The following is a 27098-nucleotide window of genomic DNA, read 5'->3' on the forward strand; positions in this document are numbered from 1 at the left end:
ATATTAATCCAGACCCTATCAGTGCAACGTAGTAGTGTCTGAATCAGTTGTGGTTTTGGTGTAATAGCATCAAAGCATGTTATAAAATCTACAAAATTGTAGTGGTTAACTCCAAATATTTCACTGAGACATTATTTTTTTGGGCAAAAATGCATAGTGAACATTGTGGAGCTGAGGTGAGGAACTTCGATTTCTGAGAAACCACCCGTTTTAAGGGTTTTGAAGGAAGAGTTGGAGGAGAAGAGGGAGAGAATAAATTAACAGTGAGTTTCCAGTATTTTCTGTCGCATTTTACGTTTTAGTGGAAAAAACTGGGAACTGAACTCACATGCAGTTTGTAAAATCACTTTTTCCCTAGCATTCAGGATTGATGAGATTTAACGGGGTGTTAAAGGTAAACTGAGGCACATAATTAACATGGACAGAACTGTATACCTGAGTGTCGAGAGCTGTGAGATTTCAGTGAGTTGGGAGACTGGAAGCGCCCATTCTTCAGAGTGCATCTCCTCATGTTCAGTGGGTTTAAGGTGCTGAAGCCTTTTTTTTTTTTTTTTTTTGAAATGGGGTCTTGCACTGGTGCCCAGACTGGAGTGCAGTGGTGCAATCACCACTCACTGTAGCTTTGAATCCTGGGCTCAGCCTATCCTCCCACATCAGCCTCCTGACTAGCTGGGACTGCAGACCTGGGCCAACACTCCTGGCTTGAAACAACTTGTATCCAGATTGGAGGAGGGCGTGTTTGTTTTTGTGACCTTTCCTTTCCCTTAAACATTGAATAATATCAGACCTTTGACCATCACTTTGCTTAAAAGAAGCTACTGGATTTAAAGTCTAGGAGAACGTCCTGGACAAGCAAACCCATAGTATGTTCCTGTATGTTCCCCACCCAGAGACCTGGATTATAAAGTGTTTGGTGTGCTTCTTCTGGCCCCACTGTTCTTTCTAAAGTGTTTCATTTTACATAGGCTATCCTGGCTTCAGGGTTGTCACCTCTGCCTTTGTGCCCCTTAGTACCTTTGTCCTTTACCTACTGCAGTGCAGCTGCCTGTTCTTCGGTAGACTACAAAGAAGTCACTTTTGAACAACTTAGAAATTGTGCCTTGTGGGGAAGGCAGGGCAGAGCCTTGGGGCTGAGATGGAGGAGGAGCCAGCTCTGCCCTGGGAGGGATACGAAGCGCGTGAGGCAGGGGACGGGTGGAGTTGCTTCACCTCTTTGGCCCCAGCTTCAAAACGAGCCAGTCCTCCCTGGCTTTGGCTTTAATTCAAGTTTGGACAAACTGGAAAACCAGTTAATCCCATTAGCTCAGCTTCTAAAGCCGAAAATCATGCCCTGAAATGGGTCATCTGTTTTCATCAATAGCTTTATTAGCTATGGAATAATATAGTTTTGTTCTCTAACTGTAGGATCCTTCTTTTGCTCTTAAAATAGCTCAGTAAGTTGGGTCTCATAAATACATGCAGCAAGCATATACCAGATAAATACGAAAACATTGCTGATCTTGCTTTTTAGTACTAAAAGCAGAAAATCGGGAATTTACTAAATGGAGAAGTCAGTCGTTACCTTTTGATGGGTTTGGACTCTTGCAAGGTAGTGATTGTAAACAAGAGTGATCTTTTGTTGTTTTTCAATGAACTTTATTCTCTAATTTTTAGTAAAGCACACTAGGAAATAATGCTTCAGAATTCTGTTTTCTAGTAGTTTCTTGATTAAAATGAAAATTCACTAAAAAAAAAAAACTCTGCTGTCACCGTTTCCTTTTTTCTTAAGATAACCAGGAAATGAATCATTCAGGGTTTGCTCCATGGTGATGGGTCAGGAAGCTGCCCCTGCTGTGTGTGGGGCAGGAGGCTTGCTGATGTCCCAGGATTTCACTTCGCGGAGACAAGCATCAGAGGCTTGCTTCATTTATAGATCCTACTTCTTTTCTACACCACAGCCAACTCAAAATGGTGACAAAATCTAAGACGAGGCTGGAAGTCACCGCAGAGCAGTTGGAAGCTCTGCCCCCGGTTCTGGGGGCAGTGTTCCTGGAGTTGTGTCCTTCGGCCCCACCTCAGTTTGTCCATTCAGCTCCTCCACTGAGAATGAGATTTGTATCATAAAGGAGTTTCCTGGGCCACTCGCAGCCCCCAGCTGGAGAGTGCCAGCCTAATGTGTCAGGAGTAGGGGGCGAGGCCAGAGGGCTATGTGCCAGCTCCTTCCCTAAGAAGCCTCCTGGGAAAGCCCTCCCAGGCACTTCCCAGGTCTCACTGGCCGCCTGAGGGTGCTCAGGCCGCCTCTCCGCTGGCACTGCTTCCCGACGTGCCGCCAGCCTTTCTCATGGGGACGGGGATGATGGCATGCTTGGGGGGCAGCAGGGCCTTGGGGCTGCCTCGGGCTGTCAGTGTGTCCTACTGGTTCTGAGATGCCACCTCTGTGATCCACTGTAGAGAGATATATTCTATTATGGTCAATGCATAGAAATTTCTTCGATTTAGAGACTGAACACTAGTGAGCAGAACTGAAATTGAGCTCTTAAAAGATTTTGATGACTGGTCTGTGGATAGCAGACTTTAGTGTGGTTTTTATGCGGACATCCTGCCAGTTGTAAATTCCCTGGAGGTTTGGTATGTGCGAACATAAGACTAAACTTATTTCTGTTTTGTTGAGAAGAAATGATTAAAACTTTTCATTGATGTACTTCTGTAACAGACTTTTGGAGAATTGAAGCAGTGGGTATATTCAGTATTTGAAGTCATAGATGAATAAAGGAGGTATGTCGTAGTTGGCACTGGTGGCATGGCCTGTGGTCAGCAAGGCTTTTCTGTGAAGGTATGTGCACAGCTTTCTAAGGCAGTGAAAAGTCCTGGCAATGTTAGTATTGAGATAATCCAAAACACTTAGTGACTGTTTACATTTTTAAAGGGATAGTTGGCCATTTAAATGGTTTCTGCTAACAGATCAAATTATTCAGTGCAGAGGTAAAATATTTTCAGAATGTTAATTTTAGATGTCATTTTATAGAGAATGTATATGAGCAATGACAAGGTCAGCAAAATATCTTAGCAAAACTTGATTGATTCATTCCATGCACAGGCAAGCACTGTTCTGGGCACCGGAGATGGAGCAGTGAGCCATTGCGTCCATCCACAGATGGCCTCCAGGATCGTGCGGTTGCAGGGAGGCCGCTGGGTGGGCACGGCTGGGCAGTGCCCTCATGTGGGTTTTGTTGGGCTGCTCTTACTGCGCACTGTTTCTCAGTTTGGTCGGTGTTCCACCTCGCTGCCTGGCCCCCACCCCTCGCCTTCTGAGGGCCTCACAAAGAGCCAAGCGGAAGGCAGGCTGGGGACTTTGCAGGTCAGCCCAGAGGCTTCATGATGATGGTTGGTACTGTCCCGCGGCCACCATCAGTCTCACGCTCTGCCTCGTGCGCAGTCCTGGCGTCGTGCGGCACCTCGCTGGTCCCTGCTCTCCTGGAAGGAAGGGCCCAGTGGGGCGCTTCGCCAGAGCCTTCTTGTCTGACTCCCTTATCCAAGAGGCATGGATGGCAGGGCCGCCGGCTGTGTCCTTTCTGTTCTGAAAAGGCAAAACAAAATTGTTCTTGGCTCTTATTATCTAATATTTGTTACAACAGTTGCTCACTTTTAAGTCCATTTTATTACAGATTTCAGACAGGTGTGGTTATTAGTGCCCCTCATTGTTTGGACACAATGCCAATGTCAGGAGGCCCTGTGTTCCCCTGAGCCCCCTTTCTGCTAGGAGCACGGGCAGGCCACGCCTCGCCATTAATCTCTCCTGTTTTAGGGGAGGAATACCAGGCCACCCCCTCTTCTCTCTGTGCAAGGGAACAGACATTTGACAAAAACGGATGCCATGTTAACGCTAATTTTGTTTGTCTGAGGCAGATTGCAGCAGGTGTTATCTCCATACTCTTCCTTTCCTGGAGTGTTGAGCATGTCCTGATAGTAGGGGATGCCCCGTAGGGTGGTGAATGTGGCTGCACAGGGCCTGAAAGCTATTTGATGTTGCTGTTACTTCAGGTAGACCTTAAAGTTGACAGTACATTCTACTCTGCAGGCAGAAACCTGGAGTGGCATTTTGACAAATTGGAATGCCCTGTTTATAGTATGCTTTAATGAGTTAAATCTGGGGGATGTGGATAGAATTTTAGCATCCTAGCCTTGGTATTCTTCCATGACTTTGGGCCAATTATTTAATAATTCCAAGCCTGCATCTTTGTTAGAATCTCTCTAAGTTTCTCCTGTTGTTATCCTCAGAACGGGACTGTGAGGTACAGGAGGCCACGTGGTGTAGTGGTTTAGGTGGACAGACTTCCCAGTGCTGTTCTCATGGAGAGCCCAGGCCTGTGCCTAGCTCTGCAGTGACAGTGATAGTGACTGGTGAAGGTAAAGGGGTCCACCCAGACGCTCTTGCTGATGGAGAGAGGCTGGCCTGTGGCTCTTCCCTGGGGTGGATATTAACCTGCTAACGTGCCGTATCTAGTCCTGCTTACATTACTAAGTGGTAGGAAATTTTAGGTAACATCTCAGACTTTAAAGTGGCCTACTGAGCGGGTAGAAAAGATAGTTAAATGCCTAGTATGTAGTTGGTGCTCAGTAATTGTTGAAAAGATAGAAGCTTTACTTCAAAGCTCTTGTAGTTTGTTCAGTTTGGAAAAAATATTTTAATGTTGGGATGTATTAACAGCTGGACTGGTGGCTGTCTGAATTGGGACCATGGTTAGGGTGACGTGTTTTCTTACTTTTTTTTTTTTTTTGGGTGAGACAGTCTTGCTCTGTTGCCCAGGCTGGAGTGCAGTGGCAGAATCTCGGCCCACTGCAGCTTCTGCCTCCCGGGTTCAAGTGATTCTCCTGCCTCAGTCTCCCGGGTAGCTGGGACTACAAGCTCGTGCCACCATGCCTAGCTAATTTTTTTTCTATTTTTACTAGAGATGGGGTTTCACCATTTTAGCCAGGATGGTCTTGATTTCCTGAACTCGTGATCCACCCACCTCAGCCACCCAAAGTGCTGGGATTACAGGCGTGAGCCACCGCATCCAGACACATGTTTTTTTAAATTAAATGTGATAGATAAAATTAGGCTGCAGGGATGGCCTGATTTGCAGGTGCTTCATGAGCAAGGGTGCCCAGCATTTATTTGCTGCTACTGGAGTCTCATGTGTGCTTGCAGCCTAGCCTTAAACCCTCTGTGGGCGGTTTGGAATACTTCCTCCAAATGACTTTTTTGGCAGGGTGGGAAGTGGCGATACTTCAGGTGAGAGACAGTTGAAATTAACTTTACACAAGAGCCAAACTGTAGGCTGACGTGGGGCCACTCACCTTTGGACTCACCCCTGGCGGGTCCTGTAAGAGGTGCTATATGCTTCCACTTTGCCAGCTGTTCGTTGACCCTGTTTTGTCTTCTGCTCTTTGCTTTATTAGTGAAACTTAGAATGGAAACAGGCAAGTTTGATTTGTTATAATTCCTAGGAGTTCTAGCATTAAGGAAGCAGATGAGTTTGATTTGTTATAATTCCGGGGACTGGATAATTTGCTTTCTCCTCTCTCCATCTTTAATTAATCTCTTAAAGGAAAGGAGGACGACAGCACTTTTCCTGCAGTCATCGGTGTAGGCTTCAGCCTTAACTCATGACATAGGCTGGTGCCACTGACCACAGGGCTGACCTCAGCTCTTGGAGCCCATGGGGTGACAGGACATCAGCACCTTTGAGGTGGCGGCATGAGGCGTCTTCCAGGCCTTGCTCCTAGTGCTTGAAAACACTGCTTTAGTTTTTTGTTAAGAGAGACAGAGGCCCTACTTACTCCTATCCCACAGGCATCTGGCTGTTGACCTCCTTGTTGGCCTCTTAAGGAGAGAATACTTGAGTATTGAATTAGATCAACTTTTCTGCCTCCAGGGACCCTGTTTCTCTCTGCTGAGACTGGCAGATGGAACCTGGATTTAGTGGATGGTCACCAGGTAGCTTGGGCGACCTGGGCCGCTGGGCCCCTGAGGACTCACATATCTTTTTTCCTGTTCATGTGTTCCTTCCCCACACCTTGGCCCATTCTCAGTCCCTCCCATCCTCCTTAGCTGAAGCACTCAGGGAGGTGCTGATGGGGCCTTGGGACATGCACTGGAGCTGGGTCCCACCCTCAGACCTGTGCCCGACTGTGCCACATTCATTGGAAAGCTGCTTTCACACTTCCTGGATGGAATTCTCTCATTTTTTTCAGTGCAGAATCACTGAGATGATTTTTTTTGGATAAATCTTTAAAGGCCAGTTGTAAATTTATTGATACTTGGAATTGACAAAATTCACTTGTTTAGTGTTGCTAAGTCATACTGTGTAAGTTTGTTGAACACAGAGTTTTCATTTTATACTTTCAGAGGAGAAATGAAACTGAATTTCATGGCCAGAAATATGTTTGAGTGTCATCCTAATGTAAGAACAGAACAGAAAGCGTGGTGACGTTTCATTGTAACTCTAGTATGTTTTCTCTTTTGTCCATTAGACTACATGAGGAAATAATTGACTTTTATAACTTCATGTCCCCTTGTCCTGAAGAAGCAGCTATGAGAAGAGAGGTGGTGAAACGGATCGAAACTGTTGTTAAAGACCTTTGGCCGACGGCTGATGTGAGTATGTTCTTTGGGGTTCTGTGCCGCAAGTCATGTGCGAGTAAATTTAAACGCCCTGTGGTGATGGGTCGGCTGGATCCACACAGACCTTTTCCCATTTGCCCGAGAAAGCAGTTCTCCAAGTGTGCTTTGAGAGGGCCAGGTCGCCTGCAATGCTAGGAATGCACGGCCCCCGGCCCACCTGCACCTGATGCCTTCGACACCTGCGGTGGCCACGGGTCTGTGTGACACTGGCGCACACTCAAGTGCGAGGACCATTGGCTGAGGGATTTTTTTTTTTTTTGGAGCGGGGAGAATGATGTGATTGTTTCTCTTAAGTTCACCTTAAATTTAGAAATTTCACCCTGTCACCCACCCCTGCTTCCCCACCACCACACATGGTAGCATATAATGTGTTCATTTTTGTAAAACTTGGAAGTGTTCCCTCATCACACACCACTCTTGTGGTGAAGGAACAAGTGTTTTTGACATGTGGAGAGGGGCCTTCTGGAATGCTTGGTGCAGGCGGTGTGAAGCCTGCCCCTGGCTGGCTCTGCTCAGCAGCCTTCCCTGCTGCTGGCTGGGCTCAGGGGACCGGCAGGGCTGGCCGTGCTCTAGCTGTGAGGGGCATGTGTGCTCTTGGTGGGCGGTGGGCAAGGACGACCCAGTTTTCTGCTCCTCTTTAAAAATGATACATATTTTTGGCTTTAAACTTCAGAGCCCTAGGACAAAGCCCTGCCCCAGTGCCTTAGCTGTGGGTTTAAGAAGAGGTTGAAGGGTTCAAAGCTAGCTCTGGAAAGTCCTCAGCTTTGAAGGGTTGTAGGGTGAAGACAAAACTTGTTTCACTTCTTAACTTAGAGTTTTTAAACATTCCTTTTTGGGGCACGTCTTTAACTTATAGGGAATTTTCTGGTTAATTGTTACACAGTCCCCTCCATCAGTTTCCAAGGTAGTTTTATTTTTTACCCAAGGGTATAGTGAGGGCTTTCTTGGAGTAAGAAGTAATGGTAGTGTGGCTGCTTGGTCTGTGGTATACATTTTAAAGCAACCTCCCTTTCTTTCAGGTACAGATATTTGGCAGCTTTAGTACAGGTCTCTATCTTCCAACTAGGTGAGTACCAGACTGCATGGCATGGGCTAGTGTCTGTGCTTATTTAGAGGCTGGGATGGTGTCTGGGCGATATTAAGGGCTACAAATAGATTCTTTGTAATTGAGTCTAAGGCGAAAAAGGCCAGCTGAAGGAAAAGACTGTGGTTACAGAAGGAAATTGGCAGAAAGATTTAATTTAGTGTTATGATGAATTCATTGCTTTGCATTTTGCCTCACACTTAATTTGTTGGGGTGCAAAAATGCTGGGTGCTGGAAACGTGAAGAAGACAGGTGGGAGGACTGTGGGAAGTAAACGCAATAGAAAACATTCTGCTGATACTTTAGAACATGTGTTTGAAAAATTGATCTTATGTTTTAATGAAGATTCAAGCAAAATTCTCTTTAAATAGTATTTTCTAAGGGTTTTTACCTGATAAGAAAATGTCAAACAAGTTTGCATTCTAAAATGTAAACTGGTATTTTCTCATTAAGGATTCTTGATATCAAAATAAATTTCCGTGCACTATCTCATTAAAAGTTTACCTTCTATTAACCCACTGCTAGTTAGCATTTGGAGGCTGAAGAGGCTCTAATCTCAGGATTTGGGGGTTGATGTTAGCAGGGCCAATGGGTAATTGAACAGGTTCGGGTATCCAGAAATCCCTGAGTCTGCAGGAGTGATCCAGTGTAGGTAGTGCTGGAGTAGGTGCTGGGAGAGCGGGGCCTCAGCCTGCTTTGGGGGCAGGCGTTTTCATCTGAATCCCCTCACATACCTAGTGCTGTTGGGAGAATCATTTAACCTTTGCTTTCCATCTTATGGAAGTCTTCCCTTCAGTTCAGCGAGGATTTGCTATAGTTTATGAACTGCATTTCACTTCCTTAGGGGCCATAGCCTAGTGGGATTGTGTCTTGGCCTTTGTGGGAGACGCAGGCACATGTGCGGTGGTGCTTATCCTGCCCACACGAGTGTGTAGGCTGTGGTAAGGGGAGCAGTGGCTGACGTGCATTTTCTTCTGTCAGCGACATAGACCTGGTGGTCTTCGGGAAATGGGAGCGTCCTCCTTTACAGCTGCTGGAGCAAGCCCTGCGGAAGCACAATGTGGCTGAGCCGTGTTCCATCAAAGTCCTTGACAAGGCTACGGTGAGTGCCTGGCTTTGGCCCCTCTGACTGGGCAGGAGCCTCGTCACATCCCAGGTGGTTACAGGATACGCCTGTGTCACGAGCTCGTGGTATTTTACACAGTTATTGGCCACGGTTTCGATGATTAATCTGCTTCTGGTATAGACAAGTGTTTTATGTTTTTGTTTTATAGTCATGATCACCAACTGAGAACGTGTTTAGTGAGTCTGAACTTTTGGGATTTGTGAGCCCATTAAACTGTTCTTGGAATGAAAATATATGATTGTGTCTACTCATGTTAGGATGAATAGGAAAGGAGAGTCATATCTGAAAGCGGACACTGACGTTCAGGTGCTGCCCATTTTGGAGTGTTTGGCTCAATGATTAAACCATGGTTTTTATGATTACCATTTGCTACGTTAAATTCAAGAGGAACAGCTTAGCTGTTCCTTCGTTGTTCCAAAATATATACATATATGAAAAGCCTCTTCTCTTTGGGGGAAGTGTGGAGATGAGACTGTTTCTGGTGTGTACTTGTTAAAGTTTATGTCAGTTCAAGATTCTAAGCCCCCAGTGACTGGGAGGTACTTGCCTGTCGTATGACAGTTCTTAGCTCACCTGTGCGACTGGCTAGCATTTCATTTTTAAATTTGTCTGTCAACTTATGTAGTGTGTGATTCACATCCTCCTAGTGTTTAGCAGAGCGTCAGTTAAGGCGGGAGCTTCCTCCTGCCTGTGCGGTGGTAGGGGAGGGGGCATTCACATGCTTCTCAGGTGATTCCTTGTCAGGTGCTTTTGATTGGGACTGGGGGCAAATTTTAAAACGTGATATATGCACTGAAAAGTGCACATGTACCAGGTGCACCTCTTGGTGAAAGTTAACGAAGTACACGTGCTCACATCATTGTCATGTGGACCAGAGACAGCAGGCAGCACCAGAGGCTCCCTCCAGGCCCAGGTTCCAAAAGGGGCTGTTGGCTCTTCTCATGAGCATGAGACGAGCCCTGGCTGGCCACTTTCTCAAATGCTTATGGGCCTTATTGCACTTAGCTCTCCCAGCCACTCTCACCAGCAGACACTGTTGCTCTTCTCATTTTACAGGTGAGGAAACAGGTGCAGAGAGGTGAGGTAGTAAGCCCAAGGTGGGCTGGCGGCAGTGCGAGGCAGCACCTGCGTTTAGCCCAGGCCGCTGTTGTCTGCTGCTCCTCTGTGTGTGCCAAGGGGCAGCGGGGAGGTGGATGGGAATCCTGACCAGGCGACCACCTTTGGAGTAGAGAACTAAGGTGCGGTTGTCCTGAGGACACACAGTAGGTTGAGCAGTTGTTGCAGTAACTGCTTCGTCCCAGTGACCTCATTACTGTCGCATATTGGCTACTAAGTACCTCTTCCTCTGTTGCCTGAAGGCCAGTGTAGACTGCAGGGAGAGCCTGGAGCCTGCCACTGCTCCTTTCCAGGGACCGTCCTCACCATGCAGCCGGTCTGTCATGGGCACAAGAGCCCCGGGGCGAGGGCTGAGTTTAAGGTGAAAGCTTGTCTGTTTGGAAGGACAACCCAAAACTGAATGTTCCAGTGTTACTCCTCACCTCAGGATTTGGGGTTGCTGCGGTGAGTGAGTGTGTGCAAGAGTAGGGCAGGAGAGGGCCAGGAGTGACTGTGGGGAGGAGTCCATGAGATGGAAAGGAAGCTGCTTCCTGAACTCTGGGTGTCGGGGAAGGCATAGCCATCGAGTGTTGACTTCTTCCAAAGCAGTTTCCGATGAGTTCTTTGGGAAAGTGTTTTGTTTCTCTGCCTTCTTAGAATGTGCTGGCCCCCAGAGCTTACCCTGTCTGGTGGTTGCAGTGGCGTCCAGGTGACTCTGGCCCCACTGGCCTGTCCTCACACGCTGAGTCCTTGGTGGTTTGCCCTCAAGTGTAGACATTAAAGCCCAGAATAGGTGTGTACTGAATGCCTCGTCCCTGTGTTGCCTTTCACTGGTGTTTAAACCTTTCATCAGACCCTGATTGTTTTGGTTAAAGGAACTCCGTTTTTAATGCTTCACGGCTGAAGGAAACCAAACATTGCCTTTTTTCCTGGAAGAACACAGTTTCACTGGTGGGGTGGGCGGTGGGGCGTGAGTGTGGCCTGGACAGTTGCTCAGGCAGGTTTTGAGTGCCATTTGGTGACAGTTCTTGTTGGGGAGAGTATTTCTAAAATAGCCCTTTATTTGCTGAATCTTTTAGGGGAAAGGTTTTTTTGGTAAAATTATCTTAAAGAGTGAAAACCCAAAGTAGATAAACAATACCAGTATTGTTTGGAGAAACAGTATCAGTATAACGTACAATTTAAAAAATGGCTTTGAAGTTACATTAAATTATTTCAAAAATTCGACCAAATAGAAGTTGGGGGCCAGGCACCTCTCCCCATCCCAGCACGTAGGGTGGGCGTGGCAGAGACTAACTCATCATGTTCCCTGTTGGCTCCCTCCCCTCAGTCCTCTTTGATGCTTGGTCACCTCCGGTGCTGATCCAGGGCTGCAGGGGCGGGACAGAACGTGGGCCTTGCTGTGAGGGGCTGGGGCCTGGGAGTTGTCCTGGATTCAGGGACTACTGATGCTGACAATGTTCTCTGACCCCCTTTCATTACTAAGAAAAAACACCAAACCTCTGTACAGCTTTGGCAGCATTTTGATGCCTGGCTGTGGAGAGTCCTGCATATTAAAGCAGTTCTTAAAATGAAATCTTTACAGGTACCAATAATAAAGCTCACAGATCAGGAGACTGAAGTGAAAGTTGACATCAGCTTTAACATGGAGACGGGTGTCCGGGCAGCGGAGTTCATCAAGAATTACATGAAGGTACTGTGCTTGGTGACCTCGCGCAGCGAAAGTGCAGGACTGGAGTGCTTATGCTCGGCGGCATTTCTCCTACAGATGTTTACAGCTGTCAGCTGCACACAGGGGTCTTTTGTAATACAGACTACACTTACATTATTTCTCCTACAATACTATTTCTAGAGATACTTTGAAATTACATAGCTGTTGTTAAAATTTGCTTTTCTTGAGTAACCATTTTATGAAGTTGACAACTATTTTAGAGGGCTTTGTTAAAATGTTGTTTCCAGTTATTACAAAGAGACTGCTTCTAGCTCAGCGTGCCTCATTGGCAGGTTTTGCGCAGGGGTCCAGTGGAAGTTGATAAATCATGAGGTGTCTTAGATATACTCACTTTGGGTGGTCTCAGTGCCTGAGGATGGGCAGAGAGATTTGGTTGAGCTGATGTATTTGGGACTCTGACCATGTTCACGACCCCCGGGTGGTCGTGACTTCCTTCCTGTTACTGTAGAGACTGTGCAGTCCTTAGCAGGGGCAAATCCTGTTACAGTAGAGGCCATTGTAGTCCTTAGCAGGGGCAAATCCACCCCTGCAATCTGGTCCCGTCTTGTTCCATTTTCAAGGGCCTTGCCCTTCAGGTTCCCCCTTCCCCCTTGTCATCTGGTCTGAAGGAGCACGTCTGCCCCCAGCACAACACGGACAGCAGCAGCCAGGCTTTCCCTCCCTCCTGTCATCTCCTGCCGCTCTGCCTTCCTTGCCACCCTCACTCTGCTGTCCTGCTCCGGAGGCCCCCACTGTCCTCACGGCCTGCGTAGCAAGCACATAAACACTCCAGCGAACGCACTGGTCTCTCCTTGAGTTCCTTTGTGCCTGTGGACTCTTCATGGTGGGGGTGCACCCCTGCTGAGTCATAACTGAGGGAGAGCTCCACAGTCTCGATTTTCACAAGCCCCTCAGGAAATTAATTCTTAGCGTCTCCCAACCAAAGTTTGAGACTTACTGAGAGTCTTCAGATGGGCAAGAGGATGGAGGAAACGTTCCTTTCTGTCTTGTGTAATTTGCTATGTGAAATCTCTTTGAAAGTATGGTAATTACTCAATAAATCTTTTTCTTTTGGAATTTACAGAAATATTCATTGCTGCCTTACTTGATTTTAGTATTGAAACAGTTCCTTCTGCAGAGGGACCTGAATGAAGTTTTTACAGGTGGAATTAGCTCATACAGCCTAATTTTAATGGCCATTAGCTTTCTACAGGTACGTATGCTTTCTTGCGACCGTTTCTGTTGAGACATGTGTAAGAGTAGACTTTTCCAACCAGTTGTCCTGTAGGTTCCAGCAGCCTTTGCTCTCCTTTTACTATATTGTTTCAATTTGTTAGAGGCTGATTTCTGATTCTTATATTAAAACCCTCTTGATCAACGCACCTTTCTGGAGGCTCCTTTGTAGCTCATTTTGTACTGGGTGTAACGGTTAGTGCGGGGTGCCCATCTGGTTCTGTGGGTCCAGTGCACATCAGTGCAAGCTCAAGGAGTTCTCTATATTCAGAAATGTCCATTTCATGGTAAACAATAAACATTTGTTGGTGCTTGCCTGTGATTTATATTGAAAAAAAATTGTCTCAGAATAAAGTTTGGTACCACATATGAGAAAAGGATTTACAAGATTGCTTTCTCAATTGATGAAACCTCATTATTTTGTCTGAAATTATATGTGGTCCTTATTTTGTTGAGTAACATGGAAAATCTATCAGTAGAAAACAGATGTGTTTTAAAAAATATTGTTAAATGCTGTGATGTATTGATAAACTGTACTTACACTTTTTAAACATTTAAAATCATCTCTAATTGAAACAGTATTGTGTTTATATTTTCTTGAGTGAAGAATTCTGTTCTTTACAGAATCTTGCCTGTATAATTTAGCTGCACAACTGGATTTGTCCATGTTTACCATTAATGTTGTACTTGTGATTGTGCTGAGTGAGCCGTTTCTGTTCATGATTTGGTAATGTTCTCACTGTCACGAATGCTATGATAGTAGAACCACTGGGTAACCACCTGTGATGATCGCAGCTTCCTTGGTCTGTCTCTGCAGAGATGCTTTAAGAGTAGTGAAAATGGAATTCCATGTCTGTTTTCTTACAGTTCAAGTCACACTGTCCTGTTTTCACTTTCCCCTCTGAGATGTGGCCGTTAGTGTATAGCCTTTCTTCCATAGTTTTTGGACATTATTTTGAACTAAACATGGGCCTCTGTTCTTTACTAATATACTCCTGACTTGCACTATTTTCATGGCCTTGTAGTAACAACAGCTACTTAATACTTTGATCATGCATGTGCCATGTGTGCCTGGGCCCAGGGCCTCCTGCCACCCCCTCAGGGGGTCCTTTCAGTGATCCTGTGACCCCACAGGAGGCCACCATAGCATGAGTCGGATTCCTGGGTTCACTGCCACATCCCTGTGCCTGTCCAGTGCCCAGAGCTTGTCCTGCCTCAGCGGTGTGACTGTGGCAACATTTGAGTTTCTTGACTGAGTGAGGGGAGGAGGCCCACCCTGCCACTGGCCAGGCTCTTGGATATGTGATTTTGGCTAAAAGACAAGGAATAAGGAAGGGAATAAAGGTGAGGCCAGAATTGGAATCCTCCTCTTGTGTGGTGGAAATACGCAGAGAACTCCGGGATTCTTCTGAACCTTAAAAACATTTGTATGCTTTCGAGCTGCAGCTCCTCCTGGCACTCTGTGTTATAAATAGTTTCAAGCACCGTGCTTCTCTGAGGGATTTCTCTCATGTGCCCTTGTCCATCCCTTTCTAGTTGGCACTGTCCGATAGAATTCTCTGTGATGGTGATGGCCACTTCTGCATGGTCCGGCAAGGGGCTTGGTGCCACATGTGGCTACTGAGTATTGCAGTGTGGCTGGTGAGAGCAACAAGCTGGATTTTTAATTAATTTGTTTTAGTTCATTTAAATAGACATGTGGGCAATGCAGGTCTGGACAGCTGAGAATTATGACCGTCAGGAGGTGTGGTGGACAGTGGTTTAGTTCAGAACAAGCCCAATGCCTGCTTTTGAAGACGATATGGCACTGAACTGAGAGTGGTGCTCATCTGTGTGCAAGCAGGATGGAAGCTTGCTATAGATATTATGATGCAATACTGATGGCCTATACTCAGCTGAAATCAGTCATTTCACTTTCTGGTTTTATGTGAGACCGCCATACTGTTCAGTCTAACACTGACCCCTGTTGGTTGTACTTCAGCATAACGAAATTAGGACGGTGAGAATCTGAAATTTCATCTACCATCCACACAACTAAGTTATGCAGAATATAGTCAACTTATTTGCCAGTATTTGGTTAATCAGGTATCTGTGTTTGCAGGAAGTTTGCTGTATGGATTAACAATTCCAAAAATTAAACGACAATAAAATTGAGATTAGTACATTGTATTCCTTTTGAACACTCCTCATTGAAGAGGCTGCTGTTCAGGCTTCCTCGTGGTGCTGGTGAGTGAGCGAGTGCCTCTCACTGGTATTGCCTTGAAGAGGCTGCTGGACGGCAGACTTCGTTGCATCCTATTTTCTTTAGAACATGCCCTGAATCCATACAAATTGTGGATGCATTGCTTTTACAGTTGCATCCAAGAATTGATGCCCGGAGAGCTGATGAAAACCTTGGAATGCTTCTTGTAGAATTTTTTGAACTCTATGGGAGAAATTTTAATTACTTGAAAACCGGTATTAGAATCAAAGAAGGAGGTGCCTATATTGCCAAAGAGGAGATCATGAAAGCCATGACCAGCGGGTACAGACCGTCGATGCTGTGCATTGAGGACCCCCTGCTGCCAGGTAAGGGCTCCCCGACCTCCACTGCTGGGAGCTAGGCCAGCTTTGGGGGGTGGGGGGGGAGGTGTGGGGGCTATGTTGGGGCTCTGAAAGCCTCGGGCAATTCATTTGCTCTTGATGCAGGTTTCTCTCTTTTTTTTTTTTTTTTTTTTTTTTTTTGAGACAGTCTCGTTCTGTCGCCCAGGTTGGAGTGCAGTGGCGTGATCTCGGCTCACTGCAAGCTCCGCCTCCCGGGTTCACGCCATTCTCCTGCCTCAGCCTCCTGAGTAGCTGGGACTACAGGCACCCACCACCACTCCCAGCTAATTTTTTGTATTTTTAGTAGAGATGGGGTTTCACCATGTTAGCCAGGATGGTCTCGATCTCCTGACCTTGTGATCTACCTGCCTCGGCCTCCCAGAGTGCTGGGATTACAGGCGTGAGCCACCATGCCCAGCCACAGGTTTCTCTTATACTAACCAGTTAATGACACTTTGAGAAATCCTTATTTAATGCTTCTAATTAACTTTTGTCTTTCCAACTGTTTACATTCTATAATAAAGCAGAATTAAGGAAAATCTTTTTTTTCTGATTATAGAAGTATTCCGTATTCATCCTAAATCATTTGTTTCCCAGAAGTATGTAATATAGAAAAACAGTAGATGCCATAATCCCTTTATTTGGACATGTATTTCTCCACTTTTTTCGTATATGGATATTAATGTTTATTATTGTTATCTTGTTGAACACATCCCACAACGCAAACCTGTTAGTCACTTGGCTTTTGACTTTATTTCCTAAAGATCATCTCAGGGAAAACACATTGGCTGATGTGTTTTGTTGTTGCTTGTAGATGGCGTGATTTATGCAGGCTCTTGAGTGGTTTTTTTGGTAGCACGGTGTGGCAGTGTATCATCCATCTTTTTGTCTGTTGGATCAGTCACATTGGAGACATTGCCATTGTCTTCAAGTGTCTACTGAAATGTACTCAAAAAAACAAAGACCCACATAATCATTGAGATATATAATATAAACCTAGAAAAGATAAAATTCCGGTACTTAGAATATATGTCCTTTAAAAAAAATCTACACTTAACCTGATTGTGAAGAATGAGTTGTATGTAGATTAAAATTCGAAACAGTGCTTTTCTGATGAAAAGTAAGGTCCTCTTGACTGACTTCCTTGGTGACTTCTGTGACAGATTTCTTTGATTTGCTGTCCCAGTTTTTCACACATGAGAATTCACATTCCATTCTAAAGGATTCACTTCCTGCAGGTTCCGTTAGTGTTGACTGAGTTGGGGTGCACTTTGGGCTAGCTGCCCTTCTGACTGCCTTGTGAGGCCTCCTGATTGTCAGATCGGCTATCACACTGGGTCGGTGCTCCGGTCTGCACAATGGTAGCTTTTGGCTTCCTTGTGTGTCTGCCACCTGGAGAGCGGGCTTTTTGTGAGCTGTTGCTCCGTCTGTGAATGGCAGCTGCCTTCATGAGGTGGGCCGTGAGCACGTGGGCAATGATGATGCAGACCAGGCCCCTCGGCACTCACAGACCGTGCCCTGTGTATGGTGATTGACAGGGCCTTTGCTAGTGCCGACTGCCATGCGTGCCCATTGTGTTCGCCTGTCTGGGCTTTGCTGGTGAGGGCCTGCTTCAGAGTCACTTGTATGACAAGATCTGAAATGTGGACGATGGTGTGCGTGTGGGGAGAGTCTGACATAGCCTTTTTGCTGCAGGGAATGATGTTGGCCGGAGCTCCTATGGCGCCATGCAGGTGAAGCAGGTCTTCGACTATGCCTACATAGTGCTCAGCCATGCCGTGTCACCGCTGGCCAGGTCCTATCCAAACAGAGACGCCGAAAGGTAATGGGTTGCGTGTCTGTGTCTGGGCTCAGCATGCCTGTGGGATGGTAGTTACCCCTTTCCTGTGTCATTTACCTCCATGAAATTTATGAAGGGATGTTCTGTCGTATTTCAGTAGAATTTGGATATGTTGGTGAAGGAAGGCCTTCTAGGAATGTGGGATGGCTGTATGGGATTCATCCATGGTTGAGAGTTGAAAATTTCTTTCTTGGAGATTTGACATTTTCTTCAGGGTCTTTTGTTTTGGAGAGGTGATTTCTAGCTTTCAAAACTTTGGAACATGATGCTTTTTCTCCAGCCTTGAAAGCATAAACATTCACTTTCTAAGTGAATGTATCTGATCACCCAATCCCTACCATCTTCTCTTATGTACACTCGTCCCTTGTTCTACATTTTGGGCCATTTTTACAGTCCCAAAATGTAGTCAGATGTATTTACTTCTGACCCAGATGATGCTGTGGTGGTGGTAGTGGTGGGATTGGAGGGGGTGGGAGATGAGATAGGAATGGGAAGGAAGAGTAACGTGGTCGTTAAGAGTGGAATTTGAAACAGTTTGATAAATCTGTTCCATGGTGGATGATGGAATAAACAGGTTTCGAGGCCTGGCTCAGCAGCTGCTGCAGGCGCTGGTGGTGCTGGAGCTCTGTGTGTTCCTGAGCCGCTGTCTGCTTGGTGTTTTCAGGCGGAGCTCTGGGCCCCGTGTAGGGCACTCATCTCAGTACCATCTCCATTCTCGCCTGTGCAGTGGGAGGTGAAATGTCAGCACTGTGTGACCATTGAGGGTGGGAAGGCCACGCTCCCCTACTTGGAGCTGCCTTTCACAGTGGTCTTCTGTAGGTAGATGTACTGCGATCCAGGGTGTGCTGGAGCTGAATCATTAGAAGTCATATATATTTGTAAATGTATTTTAGCTCCCTTCCTACTGTCCTTCACCTAGTGAGATGATCTGTTAGGGGTATAAGGTAATTGCTCAAGAGGGGTTCTAACTCCCTGATACCTGTTGTACTCTGTTGATCTCCAACAATGTCCCTTTGCAGTACTTTAGGAAGAATCATCAAAGTAACTCAGGAGGTAATTGACTACCGGAGGTGGATCAAAGAGAAGTGGGGCAGCAAAGCCCACCCGTCGCCGGGGATGGGTGAGAGATTAATTCATTTGTGTTCATCCTAACCACTGGCTGGCGTGTTCATGCAGAAGTGTCTCTATTCCTTTGTGGTAAATTGGTCAAATTAAGAAGATAGCTAGTTTTTCTGATGAGCATTAATTAAAAACACAGTAAGATCTAGAGCAGCACTGTCCAGTAGAAACAATGCCACACATAGAATTTCAAATGCATGCCACACATAGAATTTCAAAGTTTCTAGGGCCGTGTCAAATGTGAAAAGAAACAGGTGAAATAATTTTGGTAGATTTTATTCAACTGAAGTCAAAATATTAACATTTCAACATGTAATCAACATAAAAATGATTGAGATATTTTATAGCCATTTTTTGTACTAAGTCTTTGAAATCCAGTGTGTATTTATTTGTACTTACAGTACATCCTTATATGGGTGCCAAATTTTCATAAAAAATACTTGATCTATATTTAGATTTTAGAAAGTTCACATTTGAAGATGATTTGCATACCCAAGTTGTTACAAGCATGTTTAATGTTTTCCAATAACTAATTGACTATAATTTTTAAAATTAAGCAAAACCTAATGTTGGGTTTGTCAGTCACATTAGCATCGTTCCCGGCTCAGCAGAACCCATGACTGATGCTGCCGGGGCGGCTCCACGCCACAGTTCTCAGGAGTTATTAACCAAGACTTTTTCCCTCCACAGACAACAGGATCAAGATTAAAGAGCGAATAGCCACATGCAATGGGGAGCAGACGCAGAACCGAGAGCCCGAGTCTCCCTACGGCCAGCGCTTGACTTTGTCGCTGTCCAGCCCCCAGCTCCTGTCTTCAGGCTCCTCAGCCTCATCTGTGTCTTCACTTTCTGGGAGTGACGTTGTGAGTGCCCTCCCCTCCTCCGTGTGTCTGTTGGACAGTTTGTGTCTCTGGTAAATGTCCATAGCTGTGAGCTTAAAATCTCCCCCTTAGGTTTGCTCAGGTTTTGTTTCCTTTTATGTGTGTGGAGTGGGTGGGAGGGCAGCCCTGTGATGTCGGCACCAGGCTTCCTTTCCCCCACTGTGAACCTTCTGAACCTGTCTGGCTCATGCGGCTGTCGAGGGCAGTAATCCTCTTCACAGATTTAAAAAAAAAAATTAAATCCAAGTATCTCTTCTGTATTTCCTTTAACATTCTTTTTCAGTTTTGATGAAATTACTTGAAGGAAGCCTGGGTAGATTTGGGCTGCCCGTTCAGAAGTTAGACTTAATTCAAATAACCTTTCATAGCCAGCCTGGAGGCAGGCGTTTCTTTTCATAGCTTGAAGGAAGTAGTAGTGCACCTTTGTGGTACAGCTGTCCTTGTTGTTTTTTGTACCGGGTTCAAGGATTCAGACACACCGCCCTGCACAACGCCTAGTGTTTACCAGTTCAGTCTGCAAGCGCCAGCTCCTCTCATGGCCGGCTTACCCACCGCCTTGCCAATGCCCAGTGGCAAACCTCAGCCCACCACTTCCAGAACACTGATCATGACAACCAACAGCCAGGTACGTGGCCCTCTGGTGCCCTTCCTGGTGGTGGCCCCGGGAAGGGCATCTGAGCTGTGATATGCGCTAGAGATTCATGGTCCTTTGAATTCGAAGAGTAACTTTTTGAGTCTTTGGCCATTGCTGTCTTATTCTAGGAAATCCTGTCTTTTTTGTGGTGTTGAGGCCCACCATGTAGAGTTTCAGCAGTGAGGAGACTGTGGTTCTCGAGTGCTGCCGTGGCTTTTCACGGGGGCCAGGTCGACTGCCTTCTATAAGTTTCCTCACTGCCCCAGCATGAGACTGCTGTCGAGGATCATCTTGAGAGAGCGACTCAGTCGCGACCCACTTAGCTGGGCACCAGGCAGCGCCAGACACTTGTCCCTACTTCCTCTCAGAATCTCAGTGTTGAGACTTTTTAAAAGTTTTAATGTGAACTTATTGGACTTTTTTCATGTTTCAAATTAGGCATACTTTCTAAGGCTTTTTCTGTTAGAATGTACTGTCTGTTTTTAAAATTTAGATAAAATTAGAAATCTAAAGGAGAATTTTATAAATACTAAATTTTGTATCTACTTCCGATTATACATCACTGGAATATGGGTATAAAACCCAACATGTTAATTGACTTAAAACCATTTTCTGAAATGTGGGGTGTAATTTGAGCATAAAACTATGTAGGTATATGCAAAAGTATCTTGACTCATTACTTGGAGTTTTGCACTCTGCTCTGGGGAAGACATGCTCACAGGATCCACCCTGATTCTGGCAGAGCTTCTGGAATGCTGGCTCTGTAATGACCCACAGAGTTGATGAGCAGAGCCATGGCCCAGCCAGACACCATAACGTGTCTAATTACTGCATAAATGTAAAATTCTGAGGCAATTATTTACACTCTTAAAATGAATTATACCACAGATAAACTTGGTTGCCTTTTTATGGTCATCACACTGGCCCTGACGTCCTGGGCCATGTGTCACAAAGGTGTTTGTTTTAACCACCCACAAGCCTTGGGGCCCTTGAGAGCCCAGTGCGGCTGCTGAGCTCCAGAGCCACACTCTGCGGCTGCTTGTGTGGTTCGAGCGTGAAGTCTAGGGACGCTGAGGGTTTCTAGGTTCTTATCTAAGAAGACTCTTGTCCACAGTCGATCTCCAGAGGTGGTTGGGGTAAATGCATGGGATGCCAAGATGCAACGAGGTCAGTGTTGCAAGTCTGAGAAAAGGGGTTCTTGTTAGTGTGCTTCTGCTGCTGACAGTAATGGGTGATGCTGACGTAGAAGCAGCCCGGGACCTGGACAGCAGGCAAGGATGGATCTGCCGGCCGTCCCACGGCCCCTTGGGCCACCAGTCGGGCCAGTCTCGGTCTCTGACCCCGAGTTCAGTGTGTGAGTCGTGGATTCATCACGGGGGTGACAGTTGTTATTCTGATGATGCTAATGTTTTGAGTCATTTGATCTTCAATGAGTTTTAAACTTTATGACTTGGATTATTGGGCATACTTTATATTCTAATTGCTGTTTCAGAATATGAGGTATTTCTAATTCAAAGCACAATATTGTTAGGTTATAGTGAAACAAACTGCTTTATGGAGCCCACATGCAACTGTGCCATTTATGAGCTGCCCTGTGGCGGTGCTGAGCTTTAGAAGCCGGATGGTTTTCCTGTGATTGATTTGGTACCCATGGCCGTCTCTGTCGTTTTCTTCCTAGACCAGGTTTACTATACCTCCACCGACCCTAGGGGTTGCTCCTGTTCCTTGCAGACAAGCTGGTGTAGAAGGAACTGCGTCTTTGAAGGCCGTCCACCACATGTCTTCCCCGGCCATTCCCTCAGCGTCCCCCAACCCGCTCTCGAGCCCTCATCTGTATCATAAGGTATAGCTCTTTCCTGGTGCGTTCACCTGTTCAAGCTGCCATGTGAGAGGTGGTGCTGAATGTTTTCTCCTCCAAAGAGAATTCCAGAGAGATCATTTGAAAACGGAATTTGCTTTCTTGTCATTCAGCCTCATGTTTGCTTGTCTTTCCAAACAAAACTTTAAAAAGTTAAACTATTTTAAGATGTAAGATACAGTTTAATTGGTTGCCACAAACATCTCTTAATTCCTCTGTTGAACTGATTAGCATAAAACTAAAAGTTGAAATAAGGCTCAAAATGAAGACTTTTCTTTTCCCATTTATATAATTCATTTATATGCTAAATACCTCGGTTTCTAAGAAGCAAATGATAAAACCAAGAGCAGATCTTGCCATGATGTCCCATGTATGCTGCTGTCATTCCCACGTTGCCTGATCCCCACCTGGGGTAGGAGCAAGCATCAGGGTGGGCAGAGCTGTGTGCTGGGCCTCAGCAGGATCCTGGCATGCCTGCCCGTGTGGCTCCTCACAAGTGCAGCTGTGTGCACGGAAAAAACAGGTCACGTTAGGTTCCTATGTTCTTGAAGTACCTGAATGATTGGGAGAGCCATGACGAGGATCTTCCAGGTCAGCCTCTATCATGCATGATGTTCCCTTGGGCTGTGCGGATGCTCGGTACTTTCATCGGTGTCCACACCTCTTACTCTACTCCACTCCTCCTTTGCTTGTCTAATCCTACTTTGCCAGGAAGTTTTATTCTTGAGGCTTGCGTCTTTGGCCCTGTGTTGTATGATGGTTGTTTTTAGGAGTTAAGTCATAGAACATTTCCTCTTGGATTTATGCATCCCCCATAGACACATTCAGGGTGAAAGAACAACTTCGCACAGCAGCTCCTTCGTTGCATTTTGGCTTTGCTTTCCCAGCCTCCTCCTGCTGTTTGTCCTGCTCTGAGACTTCCCTAAAGCCGGCGTGTGTTTCCTCTCAGTCTGCTTGGCCGGGACCTTGCAGTGCAGAGAATGTGCTTTGGGTGCAGCCCGATCCAGGCTGCTGCATGCCGGGATCGACAGGCTGCTGAGGGCGAGAGTACCAGGCCCTGGCACGTGTGACTCGCTTGTTTCTAGAAGGTCACAGTTGGGGGAAGAACATGACCGGGACCTTCTTATTTCTTTTTTTTTGGGACAGAATCTCACTCCATCCCCCAGGCTGGAGTGCAGTGGTGTGATCTCAGCTCACTGCAACCTCCGCCTCCCGGGTTCAAGCAATTCTTGTGCCTCAGCCTCTCGAGTAGCTGGAATTATAGGTGTGTGCCGCCACACCCAGCCAATTTTTGTATTTTTAGTAGAGACGGGGTTTCACCATGTTGGTCAGGCTGGTCTCGAGCTCCTGACCTCAAGTGAGCTGCCTGCCTCAGCCTCCCAAAGTGCTGGAATTACAGGCGCAAGGCACTGGCACCTGGCCAGGGACCTTCTTATTTCTATGGATAAGTAGAACAAGTTAGAAGTGAGGTTCTGCTGAATTTGTGTGGTTTGATCCTGGTATATGGTTGTTGCCTTCAGTCAGTCACGGAATGGGAAGAATACTTTTCTGTCAAATGGAAGAGTTGGAAAGTCCCAGAGGGCAGGTGTCCATCCCTCCTCCCTACGTAACATCACGTCGGCGCTTAGTGTGGTCACTGCCGGAGGACGTGGGCATTGTGCCTGTTGTCTGGCTCCAACATTGCTGTCTCTCTCTTTCTCCAGCAGCACAACGGCATGAAACTGTCCATGAAGGGCTCTCATGGCCACACCCAAGGCGGCGGCTACAGCTCTGTGGGTAGCGGAGGTGTGCGGCCCCCTGTGGGCAACAGGGGACACCACCAGTATAACCGCACCGGATGGAGGAGGAAAAAACACACACACACGCGGGACAGTCTGCCCGTGAGCCTCAGCAGATAATGGCTCCTGGCTGCGTCGGCCTCCCCCACCCCTCCGCAGACTGCCCCGCGGCCTCGGCCACCGGCAGGGGAACCGAGACCAGCACCCCGCACGTCAGCCGGGCTCACGGCACGCCCGCCGCTGATCACTCTGCATGTTTCTTTGTGTGGTGGTCGCGTCCATCTTCAAGAACAGCTCGTTGTGCTCATCTGTGAAGCCTTATTAAACGTGGACGTTGTTTTCTGCCTTCCCAGGATTCTTCCTTCAGTGCTGAGGCAGGTCAGGCTCAGGAACTGCAGGGACGTGAACATGCGCTTGCGGTTTGCGGTAGCCGTGTCTGTTCCTTCGCGGTTTGCTATTTTCATTTCCTGTTTGTCAAAGCAGCAGAGGAGATCAAACCCCGTTCGTGTGTCTTTCCTCCATGGATAGGCTTGGGAGGTCATTGTTTTACTGCCCTCACATTTTGTTTGAAATTTCAGAACTGTTTTTCTATGTAAATATTGAAAACCTATGATTTGTGCAATAACTCAGATATTTTTTATTTAATTTCCTATTTTCACATAAGTTATATTTAAGGGAGGAGGGAATTTTTTTTAAACAAGCTTAGGTCCTTTCCCGAGCTGCATTTTCTAAGTTGGGTCATCGTGTCGGCTGGTTGTCTGACGAGCATCGTTACAAACACCATGATGAGGGGTTTGGGGTTTTATTTTGATGTCTTTTCTTTTGGTCGGAGTGAGTGAAGGAGTCAGGTCGCCCTGACAGTTTTCCAGAGGGCTCGGCTCCAGAGCCACCTGACGGACTGCCCGTGGCCCTGCTGTCGGGCCCCAGGCCGTTGTCTTGCTCTGACCACAGAGTTTTAATGTTTTGGTTTTCAGTTCTTTTAAACTGGACAACAAATCCAGCATTTCAAGTGCCAGAAGTATAACTTTCTAAGGAGAGAAGGGTTGTCACGTTATAAAATCTTTAGGAAAATGTGAACTGGAAAATGTTTCAGTCAGTTTTAGTGACATAGCCTGTGATGATGGGTCTGGTGACTATTATTGCGGACCGTGGTACCCAGTTTTAGGAATGTGGAGAAAGGAATTCTGTTGATTCCATTGAGGAATCTGTAGCGTATGCATTCGTTCTGTTAAGAGCAAATCTAGGAGAAGTGCTTCAGCTGCCCAGTGCGCCGTGGGGAGTGTTTTAATGGATCATGTCGCAGGAGAGCACAGCCCAGCGTTGGGGCCGGGACCGCTGGCGCCCGACGTCGGAAGCATACAGGTATACTATGCAAGTGTATTCTGCCACAACAACCACTGTCTTTGTTACCTTTTTTTGAACAAGAATATATCCATCCTGCCTAACCCTGAGTTTTTGGAGCACCACAGTTGTCCTGGGAGTTGGTTGCATCTTGTAGGCCATCTGACTTCCTGTTGTTAAAACAGGGGTCTGGTCTTGCTAAACACTACAGGTAGGTTGGTCTTTGAAGTCCACTAGTGGAGAATGTCGAGACAAGATACTTATTACCATGACATCTGATGGATGTGCAGCAGTGGGGAGTTCTAGATTGATCTCTGAATGTGATGGACGCCCAGCAAGGACAAGCTTTAAAATGTCTGCGGTCTGCCCTTTTGAAGCAGGACTGGCTCACTCTGTCATTGGGAGCTGTCGGCTGCGACTGCAGGTTCTCTAGGAGGCATTCCAGAATAGAGTAGCACACTGTGTCTGCAGTTCTCGATGACCGAAAGTTATCAAAAATATTTAAAATATTTAAATTGTGAACCTATTGATAAAGAATATTTATAAAAACTGATCTGTAGGCCTGTACTAATCTCTACGCATTAGCAATATTGACTGTAAACCCACATTAAGGAAACCACTACGGGGCCGGCAGTGAGTGTCCCGTGGGGTGTGCATTTTAAAGCTCGATTCATAGACACAGGTACCATGTTCCATTTCCGTCATGGTGAAGCAGATGAATTGGCCTGGCTACCACTGTGGTTGTGTGCTACAGGTTTGACAAAAGATATCATGTTTCGATTTTTTTGTGTGTGGACAACAATATGGAAGCTAAAATTGACATATTTTTATGTAAAGTTTTTCTATTCTTTGATTTTTAATAAACTTTGGAAACCAGTTTTGTGTTTGTGTTCAAGTGTATGCTTTCAAGGGTAAGAGCGGCTTCCACATTTTCAGTTTTGAATTTCTAAATTAGGGCAATACTTTAACCAGTTATTCTAAATAAGATTCAAAAGAAGGCAGATGATCCCAGTCCTATAAAGCAAGTTGCGGCAGGGAGATTATGTTGTCACTGGTCCATTAAAGTAGGAGGAGGTGAAAATACAAAAATTAGCCGGGCATGGTGACTCACTGAGTAGCTGTAATCCCAGCTACTCGGGAGGGTGAGGCATGAGAAATGCTTGAACCCGGGAGGCAGAGATTGCAGTCAATCGAGACCGTGCTACTGCACTCCAGCCTGGGCGACACAGTGAGACCCTTTCTCCAAAACAAAAAACAAAAAGTGGGTGGAGGTTCTAGGCTTTGCACAAGGCCTATATAACAGTAACAGAAACGTGCTCTCTGTCCTCACATTCTGATGCTAACAAATTCAGTAAAACTGTTTAAATGGTTCTTACATGCAGTTTCTGGCAAGCTGCTATGTGATATTGTGTACTTAGACTGCCCAGGGGCAACATTTTACTTTCTTCATTTCTTTTAGGTCAACATTGCATCACTTGCAAACAAGACATTACAAACCAAACAATCATAGTGTAGCTTAAAATGCAACGGACATTTGGGATTTATTTGAGAACTGACGTTTGGGATTTATTTGAGACAGAGTCTCGGAGTCTCGCTCTGTTGCCCAGGCCGGAATACAGTGGTGCAATCTCGGCTCACTGCAGGCTCTGCCTTCCAGGTTCAAATGATGCTTCTGCCTCAGCCTGCCGAGTAGCTGGGATTAGAGGCACCCACCACCATGCCTGGCTGATTTTTGTATTTTTAGTAGAGATGGGGTTTCACCATGTCGGCCAGGCTGGTCTTGAACTCCTGACCTCAGGTGATCTGCCCACCTCGGCCTCCCAAAGTGCTGGGATTACAGGTGTGAGCCACCATGCGCTGCCGACATTTAGAATTTATAAGGAAAGGTATAAGAATTCTTCTAGGCCAGTAAGTGACAGAACTGCATGTCCCAGCCTGTGCAGCTGTAGAACTGTCAACTGAGTGCATGTTGTAGAACTATCAACTCTAGAGTTCTTCCAGTTGTCAAGGTGGGTGTTGTGGGTAAAACACATTCCTTCCACCCAAAGAACAGAGTAGCCCTGTCCTCTTGGCACCTGGTTCCTGAGAGGGTGCAGAAGCTGCTCACAGCACTGCCCAGTGGTGCTGTGGGGAAGATGGCAGGCAGCTGGGTGGGACTCGAAAGCCTCT

The 27098-nt window shown here is 46.3% G+C and overlaps 1 protein-coding gene across 2 annotated transcripts in view; it reads left to right on the forward strand.

Annotated features, from left to right (window-relative positions):
* The window catches only part of TENT4A (terminal nucleotidyltransferase 4A), a 43434-nt gene extending 17628 nt beyond the window's left edge, over nt 1-25806 (forward strand). Inside the window, exons 2-13 of one of the 2 annotated variants that reach the window (XM_028849270.2) lie at nt 6496-6619; nt 7666-7712; nt 8712-8832; nt 11537-11644; nt 12747-12875; nt 15250-15463; nt 17174-17300; nt 18338-18438; nt 19128-19300; nt 19785-19943; nt 21631-21795; nt 23517-25805. In XM_028849270.2, the coding sequence (XP_028705103.1) occupies nt 6496-6619; nt 7666-7712; nt 8712-8832; nt 11537-11644; nt 12747-12875; nt 15250-15463; nt 17174-17300; nt 18338-18438; nt 19128-19300; nt 19785-19943; nt 21631-21795; nt 23517-23708 (1660 nt within the window). In that variant the 3' untranslated portion in view covers nt 23709-25805. 2 annotated transcript variants of the gene reach the window in all.
* Nucleotides 25807-27098: the final 1292 nt, after the last annotated feature.

The sequence above is a fragment of the Macaca mulatta genome, chromosome 6 (assembly GCF_049350105.2).
Source record: "Macaca mulatta isolate MMU2019108-1 chromosome 6, T2T-MMU8v2.0, whole genome shotgun sequence".
NCBI lineage: Eukaryota > Metazoa > Chordata > Mammalia > Primates > Cercopithecidae > Macaca > Macaca mulatta.